The sequence below is a fragment of the Astatotilapia calliptera genome, chromosome 22 (genome assembly GCF_964374335.1).
Source record: "Astatotilapia calliptera chromosome 22, fAstCal68.1, whole genome shotgun sequence".
NCBI classification, from domain to species: Eukaryota; Metazoa; Chordata; class Actinopteri; order Cichliformes; family Cichlidae; genus Astatotilapia; species Astatotilapia calliptera.
In genome coordinates, this window is record NC_137442.1 from 23778703 (window position 1) to 23805631 (window position 26929).

At 40.4% G+C, this 26929-nt stretch overlaps 1 protein-coding gene and 1 long non-coding RNA gene across 2 annotated transcripts in view; both read right to left on the reverse strand.

Annotated features, from left to right (window-relative positions):
• csmd2 (CUB and Sushi multiple domains 2) overlaps nucleotides 1–14121 on the reverse strand; it is a 76667-nt gene extending 62546 nt beyond the window's left edge. Inside the window, exons 1-9 of the mRNA XM_080295851.1 lie at nucleotides 14109–14121; nucleotides 13869–13993; nucleotides 11482–11578; nucleotides 10714–10818; nucleotides 10440–10603; nucleotides 7855–7924; nucleotides 5881–5997; nucleotides 4645–4854; nucleotides 2975–3163 (exon numbers count right to left, since the gene is read on the reverse strand). Coding sequence (XP_080151977.1) covers nucleotides 2975–3163; nucleotides 4645–4854; nucleotides 5881–5997; nucleotides 7855–7924; nucleotides 10440–10603; nucleotides 10714–10818; nucleotides 11482–11578; nucleotides 13869–13993; nucleotides 14109–14121 — 1090 coding nt within the window. The remainder of the gene's footprint in view (nucleotides 1–2974; nucleotides 3164–4644; nucleotides 4855–5880; nucleotides 5998–7854; nucleotides 7925–10439; nucleotides 10604–10713; nucleotides 10819–11481; nucleotides 11579–13868; nucleotides 13994–14108) is intronic.
• A 573-nt stretch (nucleotides 14122–14694) lies between these two features.
• On the reverse strand, nucleotides 14695–23057 carry LOC145423647 (uncharacterized). Its single transcript, XR_013904707.1, has 3 exons — nucleotides 22644–23057; nucleotides 20738–20851; nucleotides 14695–15995 (listed from the first exon to the last, which is right to left on the reverse strand). It is a non-coding gene; the product is annotated as an uncharacterized LOC145423647 (long non-coding RNA).
• Nucleotides 23058–26929: the final 3872 nt, after the last annotated feature.

Below are 26929 nucleotides of genomic sequence, written 5' to 3' on the forward strand. Positions count from 1 at the left end.
CTGTAAAGGACTCTGCTGCTCGAGTCCTCACTAAGACCAGAAAAGTGGACCACATCAGTCCAGCTCTGAGGTCTTTACACTGGCTGCCTGTCCGTCAGAGGATAGACTTTAAAGTTCTGATGCTGGTCTATAAAGCTCTGAATGGTTTAGGACCAAAATACATCAGTGACCTCCTGACCCAGTATGAACCTTCCAGATCCCTCAGGTCATCTGGATCCGGTCTTTTATCAGTTCCCAGAGTCAGAACCCGACACGCAGAAGCTGCATTCAACTTTTATGCTCCATATATCTGGAACAAACTCCCAGAAAGCCTCAGATCAGCTGAAACACTCAGTTTATTTAAATCCAGGTTGAAGACTCACCTGTTCTCAGCTGCATTTGAATAAAACACCAAATCCACACTTTTAAGCTTAAATTTCAAAACTTAAATTTTAACTACTGATTTTATCTATTGTTCTGATTTTATCTACTGTTTTTTTGTTTGTTTGTTTTTTAATCAATTTTAAATCATGCTTTTTATTTGTTTTTGTTTTTAATGTCTCTGTAAAGCACTTTGAATCACCTTGTTGTTGAATTGTGTTGAATTGTGCTATATAAATAAACTTGCCTTGCCTATTGAATAAATTTAATAGGATTATTGTTTTGTTTATATTTTTCTGTCGTTTTCGCACTATTGTAACATGTTCATAACAAAGCCTTATTTATATTTATATTTATTCTATATCCATCTACATGTGTGGGTTAATAAGTGTCAAACTACTGGTCAGTTATAAATAAGACCAGAATAAGCTATATTTAATCTAGAGTAACTTGTTGCCTAGTAGCAATAGCAGCCTTGTGTTTGAGCTTATTTCAGTGCTACTTGCTATTAATGAAGAATGGGTAGTTATGGAGACAAAGCATACTAAGCTTTTAATTCATGTACAACTTAGTATAGGTGGCAATGGCAAGGATATTAAAGGAACAGTTATAGAAACTGAAATAAAGGATTACTAAGTGCTTTATGGTTATAATAACGATCTAGTGTGGTACTAATAGAGATGCTAATAACAGAAGTCCTTTTTTCTATTTTGCAGACTTAATTTTTTTCATAGACAAAAGGGTTAAACTGAAAAAGGTGTTTTTCTCAAGTATTTGATATACATATATCATTTTAATAGAATTTATTTTATTTATTGTAACCATATAAAAATAAAAAAACAATCTAAATAAAAAGTACAAAGAGACCAAACAAGAGCACAAATATCTAGTTAATATCTAGTTCTGAGACATGATAATAATGCAAAGTGGGCTAGTGCAGGCAAAATAACAAAAAGAAGTCAAATTTAAATAGTAACATTTATACCCATTGAGAAGAGTATTTTTTACGTGTTATTAATTTTCAATATGCTATGCCTCTACTGCCACGCATACCGAGCTAACCTTCAGCATGGACGGGAGAAAGAACAGAGTTATGGACATAAATCAGAATTGGATTTGCTCTATGCGCTCCCTGAAGACGAGTCTGGTAGTCTGGGGGTTTCAGGACTGAGTGATTCGTCCTGGATTGATTCTGCATCTGATGGGTTTTCATCTGACAGTTATCCAGAGTCTGCACGACAAGTATGCACTACACAAGTATGCTATAAATAGCCTGCAATTATTGAAGTGGTTATAAAACATGGGCTTCTCTTCGCTCACTCGTGTGTTTGTTCAACAAATTCAACAAGAGCAGAACACGCGCACGGTCAAAGACACACGGAAACCACAATCTGCATGTTTGCGCACAACCCTGAGACGGAAAAGCTTATTGCTCTATTATTTTATTGTCACTTTATGTGAAGCAAACAGGGACTACGGGAAGCATTCCTTATCAAACCCTGTGTTTTAGAATGACCTGTCTGCAGCTTTAATAGCTGAACTCTTGCTGTTTTAGCATTAAACCGAATGTTATTTGGGCATTAGTGTGGTTCAGTTCACAGGTGCATTTATGCCATTAAACAGAGGTATCTCTAACCTCTTCATCAGACCACAAACCAGGCCACAGCATCAGGGCAAAAGTGAAATATGGCAACAGTCAGGACTTATTCAAACACATATCTTCACATACAAGCATATGCCCACTTTGAGTACACATGAATACACAAAATACTGAGTGCATGGATGCATACAGATTACTACATATATGCATTTTAATGGGTAGTATTCATTAGTGAAAATACTGCATTAAGCCAGAATGAAATGAAGCATATTAAATGCTTTATCTATCAGTATTACAAAAATAAACAGTTCATTTATACTAAGTACTGATATCATAGGACAATGCAATAGTATTTGAATAATAACAATACTAATTCTTCCCATTAACATAATTAGAATAAGAATTCTATTATACTACAAGAAGCATATCGCGCACACATGCAAGTATAATTTTCTTTCAGGTCCCTGGAAATAATCTTTCAGCTTCAAACTGGACGTGACTCATGAAAAAGCCCACATACAAGAAAATAGCACGAGTGCGAGAATAAACTCTATCTCCCGTTCCCGGTGCCTTTTCACTCGGTTGCTCCTCCTTTCACTCCCATTTATCTCCCTGCTCGCCCATTCAAAGTTCCAGTGTCACGGCCATCACCTCTCTCTGTAATTTTGCTGGCCTTATTGAATAATCGACGCAAGAATGTGGGTCAAGGACGAGGCGAAAGAACAGCATCCATTACTTTTCCTTTCAATAGAGCCTCTCTTTTATTCATCTTTTATTTGTCTCCGCTTCTCTTTAGCGCGGTATTGATTTTTCGCTGAGGAGTGCTTTGCTTCATTAATAGGGGATAATAATTCAGTTTAATTACATTATTCATAATAGATAATTATTATCTCCATGGCCACACTTTGCTCTAATGATGTAATAGTTCAATACGTTACAGTTTTAAAAGCAAGTTATCTTTTTATTCGTTTAGTTCTGCGCACAGCTGTCCTCTTGTTTGCTCGCATCACTTACCTTCACAGCGAGGGAAAGGGTGATCCCAGTTGCGGGTGGTGCCGTGCTCACAGGTGAGGATGGAATGTCCCGTCAGCTGATACCCGGGCAGACACTCGAAGGAAATAGACTGGCCCACGTTGTAGCCAGCACCCACCACCACCCCGTAGCGAAAAGGCTCTGGATCTGGGCACTCCTGTAGCTCATAAGCTAAGGGAAAAAGAAGAGAAATTTGCGATTAAAGCTAGATACATTCATACAGCTATGAAACTTAAACAGAGAATCATATTATTTTCACATCAACAAAGTCGATCAGGAAAGTACGTTTCCTAAAGGCTCACTGTTCTGATGATTGCTGTGGTTGTGAACGCTACCCGCATGGATGTTCAAATAGTTTTTCTCTTACTGTCTGAAGTTAGCTAACAGTAGCTTTCAAACCACTAACGACTTGCCTTAATGTGTGAATACTCAGCTTCCAGACAACAACACTGTTATAGCGGAGGATCCTCTATTTTTATTTCCCACTTTCAATTCCCCTTCATCATGTGTCTGTTGTTCCTTAGGCACAACCTCCCACTCACTCCTCCTCATCCCCCTCCGCCTTCTTAGACAGGAGTTTTCAGAGGAGGGAAAAAAAAAATGCCTAAGGCAGGTTTGACTTGTACCAGAGGAGTATGATGCAGTCATCAGAGGTAGCGTGGGTAAATAATTCTTACTTTTCTTATTCCTATTTTTTTTTCCTTTTGGATACAAAACCAGGGCAAGCAGTGAGCCTTGAAAAGCACGAATATAAATATGACTAAAGGAATTGATTTCTATGGATCACAGCTTCTCTTTGTAGGAGATAACTCATGCAAATATTGCAAAAAAGGGGAGGGGAGGGCTGGTATTTGCAAATATAATGCTTGAATTTATATGCTAATGTACACATAATTATGTAAATGCACAATGCTACCTTTCGATTTGCTGGCTCGTTTGCTGAATCACGAAACACAAACTTAGTGTGCCTGTTGCATTTGCGGACCGGGGGAATTTATTCCTTGCAGACGTGCAGATATGCAATGAAGCCTTTTATTGGCACATGCTAAAGCAATCTTTGAAGTGATCAGCAGTTTTATATACAGCTATTTATCCGGGGAATTCGCTGCCTCTCTGCGCTGATTAGTTCTTCAGAGTCAGTTATAGCACTAATTCAGTAATGTTATGGCTTTACATGAATAAATTTCACACTGAAGCGACACTAATAGTACTTAAGTGTACTTGCTGAAATAAAAGTAAACACTCCTGAAGATAATGATTGATTCGTTTCCTTCCGCAAGATGAAATTCATCACTGTGGCTTTCACTCTTATACTGATTTTGGAATTGCTTCAATTCACGCAAAATAGCTCTGATATTCTGCATTAGTTCTGATACGTGCATTCGGCACTCCTCTGCTGAATCACATTTCAGTAACAGGAAAAATGGACTGAAGCAGCCTAAAAGTGCCACAGGTGCTGGAGTAACGCGTGCAGAACAAAGTAGCTCTAAATATTGATACTGGCCCAGCTCTGCAATGGGTAAAATTTTTTGGTTGTTATTTTTAGTATTAAAAGCATATAATAAGTCTGCTTTCTCAGACATAATCCAAAAGTTCAGATTATATCCCACCTTTAGTCTCCCGATCTTTTAAAAGGCCATTTGGATACCTACCCTGGTACTCAAACCTGAAGCCAGGCTTGTTCTGCGAATGGTCACTATGGAAATAAATTGTGGTCTCGTGAGAGGTGGTGAGAAGGGAAGAGGGAACATCCTGGCCGCTGAATCTGCCAATGACAGCACTTGTTTCCAAGGGCCCATTGCGTATCTCGAGGAAGTCGTGGTTGGCTTCAGTGGAAAAGTTGAGGAACTGTATGTGGGCTCCTGTTTATAAGAAATAGATAATGGCCATTAAAAAACAAAATTGCATTGTTCTCCCAAAAATACTATCAAAGTTAAAGTAGGCGAGTCATTCCGCTTCTTATTATGTGCAGAAAATGGTTGCAATTCAGCCGTAGCACTCAATTGACAAGAGTGAATGGACGAGGCGAAAACAATTGTTTACAATTATTCCAGAAATAAACAAAAATCCTAAAAAAAAAAAAAAATGCCAAAAATGAAATGACACTGAATGTCCTTTATTTTTGTTTTTACAGGGGAGCTGATTTACGCATGCTGGTACTCAAGGATTTGTATTGTAGCTTAGTCACATCAGAAACCTACTTGAGTGAATAGGAAGCAGCTTGTTAAGGTGACTGCTGTCAGGTGGCTGCTGCCAGACTGCTGTTGCACATTTCATCCATGAAATAAAAAAGGTAAATGTGGTAAAGTAGATTGTGGTGCTCTTATACTTACTTAAAAAAAAGTATGAGAGCACCCCTATTTTGTGCGAGTAGCTAAATGCTGCCCTCACTTATCCCCACCAGAAATATGAGTGCGGATTATTCCTGAGAAGTTGTCATGACAGCTGTATGAACCAATGCAGTTCTATTATACCTTCATGTAGAAAAGAATAGTCGTATTTAGGCTGTGTAACATTCTGGAAGCTAGCACGCTTAAAAGAAGGGCTAATGGTGCTAGCTCCATTAGTGTTAGCCACACCTAGCATAACTAATATAGCATTGTATGTGTATAATGCTACACATTTCAGCAATATTTGAAACACAATTTAATCAAGGCCAACTTCCCCAAAAATGTTTATCCACTATTTTTAGTCTAAGGCTCCAGATAGTTGCATTTATTTTAGACTACCTCTTGAGAGCCTTCCAGACACGACTGTCATTATCACGATAAATCTACATGTATAAACACTGTCACTCCACGGTCCAGCCTTACAAGTTGCATAATTAAAGGTTCTTTAGTGTAGAAATGCCAGCGTGACATGCTGCAAGAGCCTCTCATGTCTCTCACCGTAACCAACTGGCAGGTAGATTCTCCAGGTGCAGTCACTGTTGCTAGGGTAGTTGCCAGGGAAACCGGGACTGAGAATCATGCCCTCCATCTCTTCCCGAATTCCACCACACTGAGCTGGCAGAGTCCAGACAAAGCATTTCATTAACATCCGCAAAAAAGTGATTCAGCCACATTACAACTATTTTACAAAACAATGATCTGCTCAGTCGTCAGATTCATAAAAAAGGATGTGGGTGAGAGAGGTGATGAGGTGCTTGAACATAGAGCACTTGAGATACAGTTTGAGAGGGTCCCAAAGTAAATACTACAAAACCTGGTTGTCATTTACTGAAGTATGATGTAATACTGCTTTTATCTGTGTTTGGGTTTATTTCTCTTTCTTTCTTTAATGCCACCCACTATCTGTAGCAAGCCAAAAAGAACTGTGCACAATGCAGCCTCCCCCTTTTATTTATGTGTTTATTTTATTCTATTTTTGTTTGTTTTGTTTTTGTTTGTTTTGTTTTTTGTTTTTGTTTGTTTGTTTTTTTGCCTTGTTCACATGGTAGTACTTTTTTTTTTCTTTCTTTTTTGTGCCCATAGATTACACATTCTCCTGCATCCAACTGGTTTGCCACTGCGTGGCGCAACCAGTTTTACAAGGGCAGTATTTGTAATCGCAATTTGAGTTATATTTTTCTGCACTTTTTTCATATTGGAAAATCATAAATAAAGTTGTCAAAATGTAAAAAAAAAAAAAAAAAAAAAAAGGATGACCATCCTTTTACTGAAGTATAACAGAGGTGAAAATGAATTTAAAGCTACAATTTTTTCACTCCAGTCAAAATATTTACAGATCTTATTAGCAATGATAAAATGCAATGTATTTTATGTTAAAGATATCAAAATAAACTTAAAAAATACTGATAAATGTGTTAAACATTTAACATCTAAAGATGACAGCAACTGGACAGGGTATCTCAACCACCAATGAACTCTACAGCCACCTCATACTTTTATTAATCACAAGATATGTGATTTAGCGGTGCCAAGTATGGTGTACTTTGCTGTTCTTCATCTTCCTCCTTTTATGTTAAACAGCTTATTCAATAAAAGCATTTCTTTGATTGAAATCAAGGACTAAGTCTCAAAAGAGATTAAAAAATGCACGGAAATAATTAGAGGAAAAAGGTGATGAGATCAAAGAGGATGAAAAGAGCAAGAGATCATGTCGCCGAGATGAAAGTGTACTGCAGCTAGTGGTAAAAGAATTAGCTGACTCAATGAAAAAGAATGAAAGAGGCACTGTTGGGAGGGGGAAACAGGCAAACATAGGGGGGAAGATTAAGAAATGAATGGGACAAACAGGCTATGTGTCAAACAGAGAAAATCAAGGTGATGTATCATTGTGTCTCTGCAAGGAACAAGTGAAGGGTTAAATGTAATCCTGTAGCAGTGAAAGCCTGAGGTAATCAGGAAACTGCTGATGCCTGTAAACACGATGAATCTCCCACCGACTTCAACCAATCATGGTGTGAGTTGGAACTAATTAGGGTATAGTAGGTTGCTCCAATAAGTGGAACCACTTTGTCAAGGTGTTCTAACAGACAGGAAACACTTAAAGAGAGGAGCTTTTGCAGTTACTTTCAGCGTGTTCGCTCAGCTTTCAAGGTAGCAATATAAATTCACTTTAAAAGTGCAAAAGCGTGCACAGCCTCAAGCAAAAAGACAAACAACTGACTATAACCTTTTCTTTTGCTGTCTTGTTTTAATGATTTTTGATTGGGAACAACCTTGGGAGGAACTTTGTCATCTGCACTATACTGTTTAATAATAAAGTAATTCATTTCAAATACTTTGAATCACCTGGCTGCTGTTCTTTTAAAGCGAAAGATCCCCAATAAAAGGAAAAAGCTGGTATTTAGAAAAGACACAGGAAGCAAACAGGAGGGGGCAAGGACACAAGGAGCAAGTAAAGAAAGGCATTTTTACCTATGCAGAGAGGAGGTGGGTAGTTCCATCGTCTGACGGTTCCAGGCATACAAGTGATGTGCGAGTTCCCCTGCGAGAAGCGTCCATGCACACATGCACAAAGACAAAAGTACAGGGAAAAAAAGAGCAGGCAATGAATTAACTTGTTCGCTCCACTGTCACTCATCTGTTGCTCCAATTATTTGATCCTGCTGCTTTTCTCTGCATGACTTCATGTGGTGCCTAAAAGACTAAATCCATCTGAAGTGACAGAGAACAATAGCGGCATATAAAGAGCATCATACAGAGCGAGAAGAAGACAGGGAAAGAGTGCGGAAAAATTCTACAAAGCCAAATATGAAAAACTGGCATTTTTCAGAAAATTTAAAAGCACTTAACGCAATTCTTAGAAAATTGTCATGAAAATGGCTTAAAAATGTCACATGTGCATGTTGGAACATAACAGACTGACAAAATAGACTGTTTATAATCAGACAAACCCTGACAGCCAGGCCATTAGAAGTCTTCAAATGTTCAATGTTTTAGAACAAAATCTCAGAAGTCTGTGGCTATAACATTTATTACGAAGGTATTTGTTCAGCATTGAAAGAACAGTAATCCTGAAGCTGGGGATAGGTTTTATGCACAGTCACAGCTATACAGGATATCTTTGTTAGGACATGACTCGGTATGTCTGGTGTAAAAGCAGAGGAAAAGCAGTCTGCCAGCTGATAGAGTGAACTAACACAGGAGAACGCATTTACAAAACAAATTTAATTAGAAATGCTGTACAATTTATTTATTAGACCTCAGTGATAAAAATAATGTGATCTGATGAGCAATGCTAAACATAAACACACACAAAAAAATATTGTTAATCCTTGTGAAGCTGACTGTTCGCACATTGTTCCCAAAACCTTTTTGGAAATTTGGTCATTTTAGGGAAACACGTCACTGCCACCGGACCAATCGAGCTTACTGAATGAAGTCTACTGAAAGGAAAATGCTAAGCACAACCAGTGAGAAAATAGGGGTGACGTAAATCCAACCTGGCATTTTAATGTGAGAACAAGGAGTGAAAACTGACAGAGACACATAGTCTCAATGGAGTACAAATAGAATTTGTGTGAACTACTGTACCCAGTGTTCTCCTCCGATGTCACCATCTGTCTCCTGAAGGACAGATGACTTCAGGAGCACTTTTTTGAAGGGAATACAGAATTCTGATTTCTCAGCACACAAGCGTCGCGGCCTTCATATTATAGCTAATAAACCGAGGACACTTGTCAACATGCCTACTTTGAATTTGGATGGTAACTTTCTTATAAGCTTATTGGGAAGTTTAGAGGTATAAAATTACAAAACTAGTAAGTTACATAATGAAATGTAACTCTTGCTTATAGATATTACTTACATTTTATGAATGTACAACACAGCTTCACTGTTGGTTGTAAGGTGTTATGCAGCCAATTGTGACTAAATGTGTCTGCAGCCCTAGCTGGCGGCAGCACCACCGTCTCTGTGACAGCAAGTTGGTAAGAAGGCAGAAGGTAAGACAGATGACAGCTGTGCTAATCAGGGCAGCTCTTCATCTAGAAAACAGTTCTATTTGTGTCAGTGAAACTGAAATATAACACTCGGCCACAGCAGTGTGTAATTATATTCTGCGCCACCGTGTTTTTATTTACCAAAGGAATACTGATAATGCTAGTGCTGCTAATGTTATCGTCACAAATCAGACAGTATATCACAATGTGCGCAATGTCATGCACACTGCAAAGTCCCACACATTTCAGTGCCATTTAATATATCACATTATTAAATAATCTGATTATGAATTTGTGTGTTTAAGTCTCACTCTTGTCTGTGTGAAGTTTCTGACTTTAAGTCTATCTAGTACCATTTTTCTTCATCATCAGCTGATATTAGCTATTGTGGCTACTTATTTGCTAGCATTTATCATGGCAGAACTAGGAAAATCACTTGAACCATGATATGAGAAGTGATATTGAATAGTTGAATTGACACTATCCACTATTCTTGGCAATACACGTTTGCCAAAAACACAACAACCAGCTGATCCAATAAGAGTCAGATATAACGTAAATGGGTAAATACACAATTACACATAATACACGTTGGGGAAATCCGTTTTGTCTCTGAAATAAAGAAGAAGAAGAGCTTGGCTTTTTAAATCACTAGTGTCAGTCATCAGTATAGGTCTTAAAATCCTATATTGGTCATGATTTACTTCCAAGTTAGTCATCTGGCTTTTACAGAACATAATACAGAACCCATACATGGCACCTGTTAAAGCCAAAGCCAGGGTACTGCCTACCTTATTGCAAGTTTGCAACAGACTATAGAGAATAAAAGTGATCACTTGCAAGAAAAATTGAAATGAACTAAAATAGCCAGAAGACCAAGTCCATCTATTCAACTTCTGTTTCTCTTTTTCTTGTGCCGTAAAAAAAAACAAAAAACTGCAGCATGAGCAAGCAAGTGAACAAAAGCAGGGCTGACAAGACAGACACTATCGAAGGTGAGATTCAGCTTATTTTCGATGGTCATACATGACAGAACTATATGAAAGTTGGAGAGTTTACCTGTAGCGTATATCCTGGTTCACAATGGAATGACACCACGTTATTCATCTGAAGGCGCTCTCCAACCTTGATACCATTCATAGGAACTACAGGCTCTGGACAGTTAGTCAAAGACACGGCTAAGTGGATGATGAATGGAAACAAAAATATGGAGAGGGAGAAACAAAAAGAAATATCAAATTACAACAAGAGAAAATATCAAATAAACCTTAATGTCACTCTAAGAAGAAACAACCACTGTTTGAAGAACATGTTTTTTTCCCACACCACTTACTTTTGTATTCCAGCCTGAATCCAGCTGCAGACACGCTGATATCAGAGAAAAAGTGGAGGTAGAGTTGGTTGGAGGTGCTGTTGAGCAGAGCTGGGACCGTCGTGCCTTTGCGAGAAGATTAACAGTGGAGTTCAGGAATGCTATCTCCTCTATAGCTGCTCACTATAACTAACTATGCGTGAGTTGCAGGCAAACAGCTGAAAAGCGCGTCTGTTAGCGGCACAATGGTACGACCCATTGACTTTTTCACAAGTAGAGAATTTATTCCAATATTTTAGCAAGTGTTCAGATGATAAAAACCAAAAACTGTTCCAAAAGAGAGAAAAAACTGTAACCTGATATTAGCAACTCAAACTAGTGTGCCACTTTTCTGTCATCTCTTTACTTCAGGGCAGATCTAACATTTACTTTTGGTCTTGTTCCAAGTATAAGTTCCCTGTTGTTGCATTCTCGCTCTGACAGGAGTCGCAAAGATACTGTAAACAAACATTTGCCTCAACTCCACAAAGAATAACATAACCTTTGTCCAAAGGCAGCAAGATTTGTACCAGATTAGAACTGAACCTGAGCTACATGTGGCAGCCGTCTTTTTTTTTCTAAAGAAATCTATGCTTTGGTTAGTAAACACAATATCTCTTCCAGACTGCAGGCTCTGCTCTGTGAAAAGTAATGAGGCTGTTTTCAAAATATGTTTTATGTCCAAGGTTGCACACATTAGACACGTTGAGGAAAATAAAGGGATATATAGAAATGCATATCCGGCAATACCCGAGAAGCTGCCAAGCATGGTGTCAGTGTTGTCGCCTCCGTCAAACACCTCCAGCGAATCCCAGTTCTGCTCTGTCACAAAGCTGATTACCTGGATCTGAGGCAGGGAACAGACAGGGAGAAAGAGGGGGCGGTAGAGGAACACAATTAGTGAAATGTAGACCAAAAAAAACAGTAAGGAAAGAAAGAGAGAGGGATGAGGGAGCAGATCTGGGAGGATTATGGGCAAGAAAATTAGAACGAAAGAAAGTATGTGAAGCTAGTTACTGTAAGTCAAGGACTAAAAACATGGTATTTGGTTATATCTACTCTTCCTTTAGGGTAAGGCCTGAAAAAACATAACCCTGCAGAGTGATTAATAGTCCAAGTATGAAAAAAAGATATTTCTATGTACAGCTCACTGGGGTTCCAGAGAAAACAACAGTAGTTAAGATTGCTGCGACAGCCTCTCAGAGTATACAGACATTTTTAATTCACTTCAAAATACATAAAGAGGACACGAAATGTCTGAAAAGCCAAAGAATAAGACACGATTAATAAGGCAATGCTTAATTAGACTCGCCTCCTTTTCCGACTGCGTTCAAGTGGTGGGAATTGGATTTTAAATTAAGAAGACTGTGCGACATGTGGCGAATGCTGAATATTCTTCAAAGAGACTAAATCTACAAATGACAGTTGCGACCAGTAGGAAGACCAAAATACCACATGCTATAAGAGTAGCAGTCTAGATACCAAAACTTATTTTGCTGTTAAAACAGAAAAAAAAAAACAGTAAAACATGCCAAATTCTATGAAACTGACAATGGATTTTGTTTTCCTCAGTCTTTGTTGTCCTTTCTTTTTCCCCCCACTCTCCTTCCCATCCTCCCCTTTTTTGTTCCCTCTCACGTCCATTCCTCTGCTGTCTTCTCTGCTTCTGATGGTTATAGATCGGATATGAGCCAATTAAGGGGGCTGTAGGGGCGCTGGTGCACCGGGCTCCCGGAGAGACGAGGCAGATCACAGATTGATCTTTCATTAGGGGGCCACAGCAAATGTGCCAGCAAGGCACCTCGCTCCTTTAAGTTCTCTTCTAGATCGTGACACTCCAATCTAATGTGTTTCGGGGAGCTGGTGGAGGAGCGCAATGGAAGGCAACAAGAAAAAAGATGTCTGCATAAAAGAGAAGGAACAGGGGGGCAGGATTCTGCTGCAGAGACATAGATACAGAGCCGTAAACTCTCTTAAGTTTGCAGTGACCGTGTAGCAAATGTGCAAATGTGTCTCTCTCTGTAGAAATATTACAAAGAAAAATGATGGCATACTATCATTTGACTGTACCTCCAAAGTGAGAAATGCGTATGTAAGTTTTGTGCTGTTTACCTTTTGGAGGATTACACAGTGTCAGCTCTCTGCTGTTATTTCTGGTCTACTTCCCCTCCAAACAAATGCTGGCGTGAAGTGTGGCATGCTAAGTGTGCCTTTGGGCCATGTTGTGTATTTGACCTGCAAGGACAGTCAGCTGAGGTAGGGGAGCTAATAGCTGAGGGACGCCACTGAGGTTATTAAGCACAGAAGCTGAAGCATAAGCCTAAAAACTTTTCTGCCAGGCAGATCCACAGGGACCTTGCCCAGGTTCCATGAGATTCCATCACGCACGCATCGCGGAATAAGAATATGCAAACTGAATTAACTCCCGGGAAAGGAAAAGGAAAGTAATTGAAGAGGTGATTATAGGAAAATTTATTTCAGGTTGTACAATCTGAAGGTTCTGGTATAGTGATCTGCCAAATTAAATTCGGAGCCTTTAAAAAGGCCCAGAGACACTATCACCCCACAGCTCCCCACAACTGACAGGCCTGTAAAAGCAATACCTTTATATACTGTGTGCAGCACCATTAATTGGTCTTTGGTAAGCTGAAAGCATCTCGTCACACAGAGGTCTGTTGTCAAAACAACAAGGATCATAAAGGCTAGAAGCTAGAGGTGGACAACCACTGTGAATGGCTTTAAAAAAGTGGTCAGAGACAGTTTTAGAAAGATTACTCTGCATGCTCAAGAACAGGCTGCTGTAGCTCAGACAATGAAAGCTAATGTGTTGGCAGAAAAACAAATGTGGTCTTACACTTATATCCTTTATGTCTATAGGAAACCTATAGAAAACCTTCACCAACCCAGAACCCCAGCATAGATGCCAAACTCTAACTATAACATGCCGTTGTAAAATATTTTCAAATGTGATTTTACTTTCCATAAATATAATCAGAGCGGGGTTTCCTTGGGCAACATGTGGAATTGGAAAGGGATTTAGGGGACTGACTGCTAACGTTGGTGAATCTGCCTCTGGTTTACCAATCCTAGCATCCAGGAGGTGGTCTGATGCCTACCAGAAACTTTATTGTACAAACCTGGATTCCTGATCCTTCGGGAACTGTGATCTTCCACACACAGTTGAGGCTGTTGAGGTAGGGCTCAGGAAATCCAGGAGATAAGATGGTGCCAGTTCGCTGGGTCAGATTACCTCCACATGGAACTGTGAGATAAGAGGATGAGGTTAAGGTCTAAGTTACTTTAACAGTGTGCAAAATGCAAAGAGAAACAGATCATGTAATAAACATGCTCATATCAGAACCAGAATCAAAATGTACACGACGACGACATGCTGTACATGATCCGCCTGGTTTGTGCTTGCACACACAAACTCCTAAGGAGTGTTTACAGTCCTCAGACATTGTCCTCCCAGCTTGTCTTGTTCAAGTCACATCTGGCGACAGCACAGGAGCATCTGCTTCAGCTGTAAGCTGTGTATGAGAGTGTGTCTTCGTATAAGCATGTTGGTTTCTGTGTGCGCATCTGTGTGTGTGTGTGTATGTCCATCGGTGTGTATTTGTGACCCTGAGCAGTGCCTGCCACCTGCTCGTTGCATGGCTGAATCTCACTGTATAGCTACAGGCGATGGCTGGCAGCCCACATCTGTGTCAAGATGGAAGCTTGAAGCTCAAAATATCAAGTATGTGAACCAGACAGAAGGAGAGAGTGAGTGAAAAGGCAAATAAACTGAGGTAGAAAGAAAACAAAAAGAAGCAGAACTCAGCTCAGGATTAGAGTCCAGTTAAACAAATGCTTATATTAGGATATCAAACACGTGGAGTTAAAGCTTACAGCCTGACTTTAAAACAAGTGTGTGTATGTTTTTGTGTGTTTTAAGTATCCGTGTCCTACCTATGCAGCTGGGTATCGAGCTGTTCCATTGTGCCAGGGCATTGGGAACGGTTAAACATTCGATAGCGCTCGATCCCTCCAGGACGTAACCAGGGCTGCACTCGAAGCGGACCACGGCGCCGACGGCAAAGTTGTTACCCATTCGTCTGCCATTTCGGGGCTCGGGGACTGAGCTGCACTGGGTGGCGCTGGTCCGCGGCACGGCTGTAAACAGGTAGGATGGTGATGTGATTTGATTTGAGTCATTATGCAGGATACTTTAAATTAAATAATGTGTAAAAGGCTGCTGTGCTTCTACGTAACCTGGAGTTAGAGATACCGACCTACTATGCTTTACATTTGAGTAGGGGCTCAAGCAGTTTTAGTTCCTTGCCTTTTAAACCAGGAGTCTTCTGATTGGCTCCCTCAATAAAAACAGAACATATGACCAACTGTGTGCCTGAGATGAACATATTAGGAATCTCCACCTTTGTTTACATCATCCAGAGCCAAAGGTGGAGAAGTCTGTTGTTTCTAAGCATTTACAACCCATGAAACTTTATCTTTTGACTCACATGGATTACCTGCACATACGGCGTCATGCTAATTATTTAAAACTTATTATTTCACCATGACAGGAAAAAAAAAGAGCATAGCAGCTACTCTTTAAATGTAAACTACCTACACATTTAATATACAATAGAAAAATCTCACTGCTTGATTTTGTGATTTCTTTTTAGTGTCTATGTCAGTGTGATCACAATGCCCAGAACAGACAATACAAAATATGATATTCAGCTCTGCTTTTTCCTTGGCGTTGTTTCAGCGTACTTGCCAAAAAGAAAAGAAAAAAAGAAAAAAAAAAGTATTATTTATTCATTAAACATTCTTCGGGGCTGCCACTGCCTTTGGATATCTACAGCAAATGTCATTTCTGGTACAGTGCACTGTTTAAGGGAAATAAGAATTCAAAAAAGCCCCTCTTGGGGGGGAAAAGAACAACGGGAGAGTTTAAGCACAACTTTTTCGCACAGCTTCTGCAGATGCATGCGCTCGAGCACATCACGGCTGAGACAGCGGCTGAAGGTGAATCCTTGCAAAATCACTCAGCAAGTCATCTGATATGGACACGGAGGGGGGGTGTTCGAAGAGAGGGAATTAAAAAAAAGGTAACAGAATTTGTTTCGGAGTGTGTGATTGCGCGTGTGTGTGTGTGTGTGTGTGTGTTGCACACTCACCCTGATAGACCAGATGGAATCCTCTAGAGCTGGATTGGCCTTTGGAGGTAAAGCGGATCAGGATTTGGTTGGAGGTTGCTAATGGCAACGACTCACCTGCGATAAGATCAAGGTTTTTTAGCAAACAAATTTTTAGCAAAACGCTTTGTTCTGCATCAGTTTACGTTTGTGTTGCTTTCTGGTCACTGAATCACCAGCTCTGTTAATTTCCTCCCTCCTGAATGTGAATCCTGGAGACTATTTTTAGGAACTCGTTCTGCACATCCAGCATGAAAATTAAAGAAATGCAAGAGCTAGGGAATCTGCAATGACTGAGGGAAAGAGGACATTCTGTAGGTCTCTGGATATGGATATATTTAGAAGTGCTATTCATGTACTGCATTGCAGGAAAGTGCAAAGAGGAAAAAAAAACACGTAGGTATCTCATCCAAGTGAAATCTTGCTGTTTGGTCTAGAGCTGTGCTCGGTGATGTTACGCTTTCACAGAAAAACTCACTGGGGTGAAAATATAACATGCTTATAGAAGGCTTTGCACCATCTGTGGTGCATGCAAATGCATGTTGATTATTCAGATTAGCTTAATACTTTGCAGCCACAGAGTACTCTGTTTATCTTCCATACCTGTAGGAAAGCCAGAAATATCTGTCAGGTACATTGTGACTAAATGGTAATCTTGCTTATTGGCACTGATAGCATTGTGTGAGGGTGCAGCTGAGCCTCTGACTGCAGTCTGCCTATACCAAGTGATGTCCCGAAGCGTAAAACCTGCATTTGATCAGTGTTTGAGCCTCACTCTCTATCATGTTCTTGTTTTTCCCGGTTTGATAATTGTTTGTGTTATTCCAGCTGGGCTAAGGCAACTCACATTCCAATTTTTAGTTCTCAAGAGTTCCTCAGTTCCCCAATAATTTATAAGGTGGGGTGTCAGATGACTTTTAAGCGCTGGAGAAGCAGCTGCAGTGACCAGACCTCCTGTGACTTTTTGTCCCGGGCTGTTTCCGAATTACGGAATCAAATTCAAGGTTGCATTTTTCACCTGCTGCCTAAGGCTCTCCACAATCAAGCTCCTGGAAGTCTTACTGTACAGCTTAAATTGCTTTGGGTAATTGGTGTGAGCAGGCCTTTTGATAGTGCTCTTTGTTCTTTGGGTATAAAATTTGATTTTTAAACTACACGCAAGGACAGTTTACTAAGAATTTAAGGGGTTCGCCACATTACGAGACTCTTTACTCTGATAGCATTAGTCAAATAAAATGTGATTATACTGAGGTCAAAAACATCTAACTGTGAAACAAATCCTGAGAGTACGTTTTTGTTTTGTTTTTTAATTCCTAAAAATTACCCATACGATCCCCTGCAATCCCCATTAGCCCATATTGTAATTACACAAAAGGAGAACCCCCATGATGTATCCAGTGTGGTGTAAAATTTGTTGACTGACACAGAACATGATACAAAGCGTGATCATCTCTGTCTCTGCCTCTCTGTCTTTCTCTCAGTGTGGTGCTGACTGGCGTTCTGCTGTGAATCTCATTACTCTATGTCTGCTTGCTGTCACACTGTAGTGGGAGGCAGACGTGCTTAACCTCAGAGGCAACATCTGTGTGTGGATGTGTGCGTGTCTGTGTTAGTGAGTCTCAGTGAGTCTGCTCTGTGCTCTTAGGCTTTCTGAGAGCTTCTGCACCTTTAAATGCAGTGTCCTGAGATAGCTCCAGTGGCACAGTTTCTTAATGAGTCATCACCGTGAATGTTCAGGTTCCACTGCTGGATCCCAGAGCACGCTGGCTAGTTTATTAGAGGAACCCTTGCTGTGTGCTGTCATGGTGACAGTGTTTCATAATTTGCTGCACAGGGCAAGTATCCGTGCAGTAAGAGCAAACACGTGTCAGCATGTAACTTACTGGCTCTCTGGCCATTGTCCAGCATCCCGACCACTTTGTCCTTAAAATGATCTTCAGCACTGACATGTGAAAGGCTAACGAGGTCAAGTCTGACTTTGGCTGGGATCAGTGCCTGAATTTCAATGCTAGTTACTTCTGTGCACTGATAAACAGCGTCAGCGAGAAAAATTCTGGTTGTTAAAAATCACAACTAAACAACAGGTTTAGAATTTAAAAAAAGAGTTAGTCAAGTGCGGATATCAGGTGGTGAATTTTAATTCTTAAGTTACATTTTGTGTTTATTCTGCAGTGAGCTGAAAGGGGACTTTAGCAAACTCTAGTCCTATATGGCCAGGAGAGAGACAACTGCCATTTTCTTCCCTTTTTTCTTTTTTTCAAATCGATTATTAAAAAATTAGCATTTAGATAGGTGTCCTTGATTTCTTGAATCAGTCATTTTGTTCTTCTCTTTTCTAATTCACACCTTTTTTTACTGTTAATTTATTCCAAATTTCATTTCTTCTTATTTTATTCTGTTTGTCCCCACTGCCTCTGATAACTCCGAATCACTGGCATTTCTCTGTAGAGAAAGTATTTTACCTCAATAAGCATAAAAGGAATGAAAGCATACAGCTGAATACTTGACTGAGATCATTTAGTAGAGAATCTGTTTTTCAAGGTCTGCATAATTACAGAAAAATGCTCCGTGCTTTGACTTCTGTGATTTAACATGTTTGGCAAATGCCATCCTGCCATTAACCAAAAACCCCAAACTGTACTGTACATACTGATAATGTCTATTATTTTGACATGACAGCATGTGTGACGAAAAACAGATTCAACTGAAAACACAGGAGACAAAAGTTCCACAATCTAAATCAGAGTAGAAACAAGAACTGATCAAATAATGGTATTAATAAAGTCTACCAGCTAAAGTAAGTGTGGACCTGATAAGAACCATGTAAAACAAGGACAGGAAGTGGGTGAAAATAAGGTGAAATACATCAGAAAAAAAATAAATAAAAAGAATGAAGCTAATTCCGTGCGATGTACGCTTGCAGATGTAAATGTTAGTAGATTTGTAAGCTTTGCTGCTTTGGTATGGTGAATGGAGATACATGATTCTGGTTTGTGCCTAATTCAGTGGCAACGTGTGGGCTAAAATCTCTCTTCCCTTGCCAAAGTGTGTCAGCTTTGCTCTGCCATGCCTGGTTAGATAGCTCTGCGAACCTGCTGCCTCGAGTCCGTAGTTAATATAGCATCCTGTTTATTGAGCTGTAAACTGGATTTTCTGAGGCTGCCCTGGACACAAACCAAAGTAATCATTTTGCTTTTGTCAAGCCACAGGGCGAGGGCAGGCTGAGACGGAGGGGTGCCCTAAACTCGGCACCTTTTCACTCACACCCTCTTCAGAGGTCGAACCTCCCCGACTACAGCCATTGCTTTTATAGCCTATCAGTGCAGTTGTAGTATTTATGACATCCATTCATCAAAAATAATATGGCACACATTTAGTTATTTTTTGCCTTTTAACTTTTAACCTTAAAACTGTTGTCCTTTTTTACCATATTCCACTCTCATAACTCTCTTTTAGTGAGTTGTGTGCGTATGTGTGCTCCACTTTCTGTAGACATCTACTCAGCACTGCTACACAAGTGGGCTCTTTATACACTAGTGACACACGAACCACTGTGTTGTATTTGTCTGCAACACGCACTTGATTCAAATATGACAGTATAGGTTAAGTTTAAGTTTGGACGCTGACCTAATGACAGAAAACAAAAACTGGAATTAAGTTACCAAACAAACCGAACATGGATTGTCTGGTTAAAGCAGTACTATCTACGTGCCGTAGCTCATCATCTGTGGCTTAGAAGCACGAGCAGAACTACACTGTGCAAGTCTAGCTTTGCAGACACGGCCAAATAAATGACTGAATTTAAGATTATTTAGCACCACTCATGAATGTAATGGGAAGAGACAGATATCAGCTCAAAAAAAGTGAAGGTAAAGTGCTTGTTTAAATGTATTTGAATCATAACATCATTACGAAACTTGAAGGTTTTCCTGTAATTGCTAATGTCATTAGGTAGGTTGAGCTCCAGGAATACAATTATTACTTTTTTTTTTGTGAGGTCACTCTCTACCGGCCACCTATTGCAAATATGCAATAGTTTTAAAGGGAAGCATTCACACGTGCTCACAGGCATGTGAGGGCATCGTATTGCAATATATATGGAACGAGTGCAACACCGTTACTTTACATAGCAAGCTGTTAGCGGCTGACGTCATAAACCCTTAAAGATCCTTTAGCTCCCAGCAAGACCCTGTGTTTACAATCTCTGCTTCCATTTCTTTGTATATCATAATATATTATCTTATTTATCTTTCCATGTAACAATTAATATAAAAAAAAGTATCTATCCAGTTGTTCCACTAGTTTAAAAAAGTAGAAGTTATAGCATAAACAGGCACCTTGTGGATCACTGCACTTGTTTGCCTACATAACTACATAATTTGTGTAATACCAATTCAGGTGTACGCTCATGCAAGGCTTGAGCCTGTCTGTAGATATGTTATCCCTGTGACTCCTGTTGTCACTGCTGAATTGTGTTACAGCTCAGTGGAGCCCACCTGCAGCCACCGCGGTTCTGTCTGCGTCAGCACTGTGTCTCTGAGTTTAAACGGATCCTTGTGAGAAGGATAAGTCTAAGACAACAATTTTATTCAGTCCCCTGTCATGTCAAGAATAATGGCTTCAAATAGTCAAACCACTGTTACTGATTTGGAACGAGCTAGTGCTGAAGATGAAACAAAGCTATACAAATGTGCATGAGTCACGTCTTGCCTACCTCTAGTTGCATGCAAATAGCTTCTATTTTTTGCCTCCCTCAAGTTTGATACCTGCTGAAATCGGAATCGCGTATTCAGGCATCTGAAATGTGCGTGTGTGGGTACCTGTGTGTGCTCCAGAGAGCGAGCTAAGAACGCGGGAGTGCTGCGTTGCCCCATCGTAAACCTCCACGATGTCATTCAGGGCCGTCTGGAAGAAGGCGAACTGACTGAAGACCACTAGGAAAAACAGACGCAGTCATGAAATTGACATCAGAGAAGAAATGACTCAAAAACAAAACAAAATAAAAGTACTCATCATCCAAAAGAATATTTTCAACACCGTTTGTAATCAAAAACTCTCCTTTAAAGCAAGCTAGATAATACTGCCAGTTATGACAACGCAGCCAAAAAAACCTGATATTACAATAGAGATCAGCAATCCTGTCTGGCCTTGATTGCCTGTCAGGAGATGAAAGGCTTTGCAATGACAATGTGTAGCTAAATCTCCACTACAGTGCTTTCATCCTTTCAACCAACCCTTTCCACTGCTGTTGCCTGAACATATTCAGCCCCTCCACAATCAATCTGTCTCGTTTACTCGCAGCACATATCGCAGGTGGAGAGTAAAAAAAGAGCAGAGGTGAAAGAGGGGACTACTGCTCCTCCATCAAAGTGTGGTTCCTTATGTTCTGAGATCCACTTATTTGACATGATTCAGCATCTATAATCTCCAGCCTCATCTTCAGCGATTCCCATTATTTGTGCATCCTCTTCATCTGCGTCTCTGATAAGAGAACCCAGTCATTGTGGCAACACCCACCCTGTCCTCTGCATTGAAGAAAATAGCCTATCATTAGCATTAGTGCATCAGCCTAATGAGAAGTGGCAAGAATGGAGGCGAGAGCATTTGTGGCTCATCACGACAAAGTGAGTTGCCTTGGGCCTCGCTGTCATTTTCCAAGAAAATGCAAATGTGGACTTTAATTATTTCAATTTCCTTTCTCGCTTTGATTCGGCCGAGCGAAATACGCTGCCGACAGGTTCCAAGAAGGATAGGTGCCCGGTCGTTTTGGAGCAGAGCCGGACCTCTGAATGAGCGTCATGACCTCAATATTCAAAAGACTGGGGTGAAGTAGCCAGAAGCCAAACACATGCCCGCCACTGCTTTTTTGGTGTAATTTAACAATGATAGGACGTGAGCTTGCCCCTCGAGAGGCATGGTGCTGATAACTCATTAAGGAGCCAGAGGGAAGAGAAGAGGAAGCAGGAGATAAAAGGAGAGCAAGACAGAGCGCCCGAGATAGAAAGTGAAACGGAGCGGCATCCCGAGCAGGCAAGTGAAACATGTTTAAATCTGAATATACGTGCTTGTGCTGTGTTGTGTTCCTCTTCCCACACCCTTTGCTTTCTGAATAAATTCCCGCTCTTACAGTATGGCATCACATATTGGAAGAAAACTGTGACCTTTAAGAAGGAAATGCCAAAAAGCTGCAAAATTTCGGAAACACTGGATCTAATTATATTTCGGTGGATGCGTGCCTCTGACTGACGTGTTATATGACTAGTGTATAAGCTGGTGATTAAATTGCTCTTCCACAGTGATGTAAAAAAGTATGTGTAGCAATGAGACCGATGAATATAGGGACTATCAATCACTCTGTGATTTTAAAAATAAAAAACATTTGGTAAGGACTGAAAGAGGATGGGAGCTTTTACAAGTTTGACACAAACTTTCTCTCTCTGGTGCAGCTTTCGCTAAAAATATTTAGTTATGGGAAAAAAATCTCAAGTGTTTTTCTTTTTATTCTCTTGCCTTCAGCCTTGAAAAATATGTATAACTCAGTGAGGTACTTGAGCATTGTTTGAGCCTGATAAGGAATTATTATTATTATTATTTTTTGGCATTACAGAAAAAAATTCATCTTAATTAAGCACCAATAATTAACCACCTTTATACACCGGCACAAAAACACACAATAAAACATCTGCCAGGAAGAGTGTAAAAGAACGCTCTCACTTCTTGGCTTACCGTAATCTTTGGGCACGACTACAGAGTACAAACAGGTTCGTGCGCTGCTGTAGTTACCGGGGTAACCAGGAGACAAGACCACTCCCTCTGAACCAGTGTACTGTCCACCACATAGAGCTGCAAAAAGACATAAATGAGAAATGAAAAAGAGACGACCAAAAAAAAAAGGAAAGGACAAGGCAAACATGACAGGAAGGTCTACAGCCAGAAGTGGAAGATTCCATTTCTCTCCCCCCTCCTCCTACCTTTCCATCCCCTCTGTTCCATCACTCCTAAATTACTTTTCTTGTCTGATTGGGCTTTCAGTGGAAGATGTCCCCAGTGATTGTCACAGTGAAATTGCAATGTTTTCTAAGTGTCCGTCTGGGTTAGCCTGGGCGTGCTGAGATCCGGATTGCTTCTACTGGTTAAACCCCCCCAAAAAATGCTCAGCACACGCTTGTACCCTGAACCCTTGTTTCCCCACGTGTGAAAATCTGCGTGGTATGAGCTCGTCTTCCACCTGGCATACAACTAAAGCTTCACACTGTGAGGGCCATACGATTCTGTGGTGTCAGGGATCTTTCACGAGCTCTCCCGGGGGGTGAACTAGTGAGCTAGTCGTGTCATGGGAATATCAGAGAGCAGTTCCGCTGTGAGCGTGAGGAGAATATATGCAAAATAAGCAGCACTCTTTAAATTAAAGCTGCACTTGCACAACTATTAATGTTAGCAAAACCCACACAGCTTTGCACATACACCTGTAGGACACTGCTCTATGGGAAAAATAGCCTAATTGTATAGACATGTTTACACGTGACAAATCTATAAGCGCTGATGTGGTTTGTGTTCCTAACAACCGTCTCCAGATGTCAGTGTTTACCAATGCAGATGGGTTTGGGTTTGTTCCAGCTCGGCTTGCCATCCACCCCCATGATGCAAGTGAGCGTTGGGTCTCCCTCTAGTGTGTAGCCACTGTCGCAGTGGTAGGTGACGGTGGAGCCCAGCTTGAGATTGGTGCCCACCCGTGTCCCATTGCGCACCAGGCCGGGCTCAAAGCAAGACTCCCTAGGGTTCTCTGCAGAGAGAGGTAACGCAGTGGAAAATCAGTGACAGAAGTGAGCAGGCGTTGTTATTTCATGAAAGGATTTTTTTTTTCCCTGCATCCAGCTGTAGCCGTGATACTGGAACAGAAGCTGTTTTCTGCCTAAGGTTACTGATACACTTGGATTTCGAACTTCCCTTCCTCCTTTGTGGGTGCGTTTGCTTTCACCCCCGCCCCACCGTTTCCTGCAACTCTGTGCTTTCCTCTGTCAGTAAATATATCTCACTGACTGACGGCCACTTTTCTCTCTAGCCCTTGACGGTGGCCTCTCATCTGTGGCTGCTGGGGTATGTATGGCTGTGGAGAAAGACAGGCAGCTGATTGAGAGTGGCATGGCTCTGGCCCAAGGTCTGCTGACTGCACATAACCGCCTCTCAACCAACGCTTCGCTGTGCAGTCAACTAGAGAAGACAATGCACATACGCAAGCTTTCTTTGTCGAAGACACACACACACCTACACTCGTACCCTGCCAAACTTCACTTGCACAAAACCTGCAACCGACCACACACATCAATCATCACTTCTGAGATCATAAGAAAGATGTCTTGCTCAATTTACCATCGCATTGTTCTCAGGTGGAAAATGTACACGTGAGTGGAGGCCTGTCAATTTGTCACACTTCACACCTTTACTGCTAAAATAAACACGGGGGGAAAAATGCCCAAAGCAATTTAATTCAATCTTAAAACCCAGTCCACTTTCCCAGCAAACTTTAATATTTGATGACTTACACCCAGCGTAGGAAGGTGAGTCAACTGTTTTCTCATTAGGGAAATTTCAACTGACACTTGAGTGTCTGACAGAATATATGTTCAAGAACCTGAGCTGCGTCAAAGGAGCTAGCTGAGTGCAAACTTTAAACAGGGAACACTGTAACAATGTTCATATAGCAGAAGCATTTCTTAAAAAAGGTTCACTGGGAGGTCAACAAAAAAAGACTAACCCACATTAAAATGAGTCCCAGAGCTGACAAAAAATGTAACATTCTTCTTGTATTTTATTGCTTCACTGAAAATAATCAAAGCATGACACCTTTATATTTTAAGAACTTTTGGCCTCCTTATATCATCTTGCACTTAAAGATTTATATTTCGCATTGTACACCAAGTACTTTAAAAAAGTTTCTTCATTTCCATTTAATACTTGTACAGCTGCTGTTATTGTGTATATATATATTTATATTTCTTCATACATTCTTATATATTTCTATATTGTGTATTTTGTTGTATTTTCAACTTTAATTTATATATTTTATCTTATTCTTTCCCAGTTAAATTTACCCTTCATTCTAATTTGTGTTGTACAGTTATTTCATTTTTAACTTTAATTTTTATATTTTATTTTATTTTATTCCTTCCTAGTTAAATTTACCCTTTTTAATTTTCATATTTATTTCCCATCTTATTCATAGCCTTTTCTTTTATCTTTAGGTCACGAGCAGTTGTATAAGCATTTCACTGCATATCGTACTGTGTATGACTGTGTATGTGACAAATAAAATTTGAATTTGAATTTGATTTGAAGTACATGGTGTATTAGATCAAATTTCTAATTCATTGATGACAAAATTAGACACACAGGAAATAAATGTTGAATTTCTAAGCTGAAAGTTGGGGAACTAATGATATCACAGAGTGCTAGGGCCAGGTATGTCTGCTGACCTCCACTACCTGTTCTAAACAAGGATTATTTAGCCATGAACCTTGTTTTGATATGTCATGAAAAGAAATATATATATTGGTGGTGAAAACATCTTTCAACGATAAGAAAGATGTCAGCTAGGACACCCTGCCCTCACCCTCGACAAAAATACCCCAAGCTTTTGGGGCTGAAGGGTAAAAATGATGGACATGAAAAGAGACAGCGGAGCTGTGATAGATATAGTAGGCATTAGGAAAGGGCTGGCCCTTGGCACAAGCTGGTCTGTAAATAAAATGAGCTGATTTAACAAGCCTTGACCCTGATTTACAGATGTGAGTGAAGATGTGAGAAACGCATCGTCTGTTTTTTCCATTTTATTGTTGTGTTTTTAAAGGAGACATTTAGTGGTAAATTGGAAGAGAGCCCAAGATTTGATGAAGGTGTTGGATTAGAGAAATAATGTGCATGTTCCATACCTGAGCCACATTTAAATGTGGCTCAGGTATGGAAAGTCTTTGAGTCCACATATTTCCCTGGAGAGCCAATGTGAAAAGCGTAAAAGACCTAATCAAAGGATGCCTGAGACAAGAAAACAGAAAGACATAAAGACTGCTCAGTGAAGAGGCTGACAGCACCTCAGGCGCATTTTGTAATATGATTTTCAGGGCCGGGTTGACCAAATGCCGGATCGGGCCAACTCGTCGACGTGCTGTCTTCTCACCAACCAGACCCGAACTCGCAGCCAAACGCGCTTTTGTGCCATGTTGTTTGTCTGAAACCGAGGAGGTAATTTATGTATTATTTGGTTATGGTTCATTAGTGTGGAGAATTGGAAGTGGGGCGAGGGAGTTTTTCGAAGCCACACACTGGGTCCATCTGCTCTACCAGATTGGCCATACAATATCACACACTGCAGTGAATGTTGCTGGGAGTGAGTTAAGGGGTAGACTCTGTAACGCTGTCTTGCCGAAACATTGTTTCTCACTTCATTTAAGGACAGTTTGCCAATGAGTTGGAGGGCTGCGGCGCATAAACAGGTAGAGTTCTCAAATCAGTCGACTGCTTGTACATCAAATCCTATCTGAGCGCGAGCCAAGAAACGGGAAGCTTTGGGGTCAATGTGGAATTGGTTAAGTGTCTGATACCTTAAACAACTCTAATTGAGGTAGGGAGACTTAGGAAGATTTAACACTGCTCTCTCAAGCAAAACCCCTAACATAGATGCTGTGTCTAATTTAGAGCTTCCTCAGCATCTGTGTATTTGCTAGGAAGTGAGGTAGTCCCCTACAAGGCTGAAACAAAAATGCAGAACAAACAGATGTGCAACACAATCCTTAAACCAAGTGGCCCTCTGTGACCACTCGTGAACAGATACATTTGGGTCCCATGAACAATGTGCTGCGGTCAACCGTGCTTAGATATGACACAACAAAATGCTGTTTGCTTCAATCTATCAGAGGCCCTTAGTGCAGCTGCACTGATCACGAGCCGACGGTTGTTTGTTTTCAGAATTCCTGCTAGGAGGCGCACGTTAATAATGACACCCAATCAGGCCATAG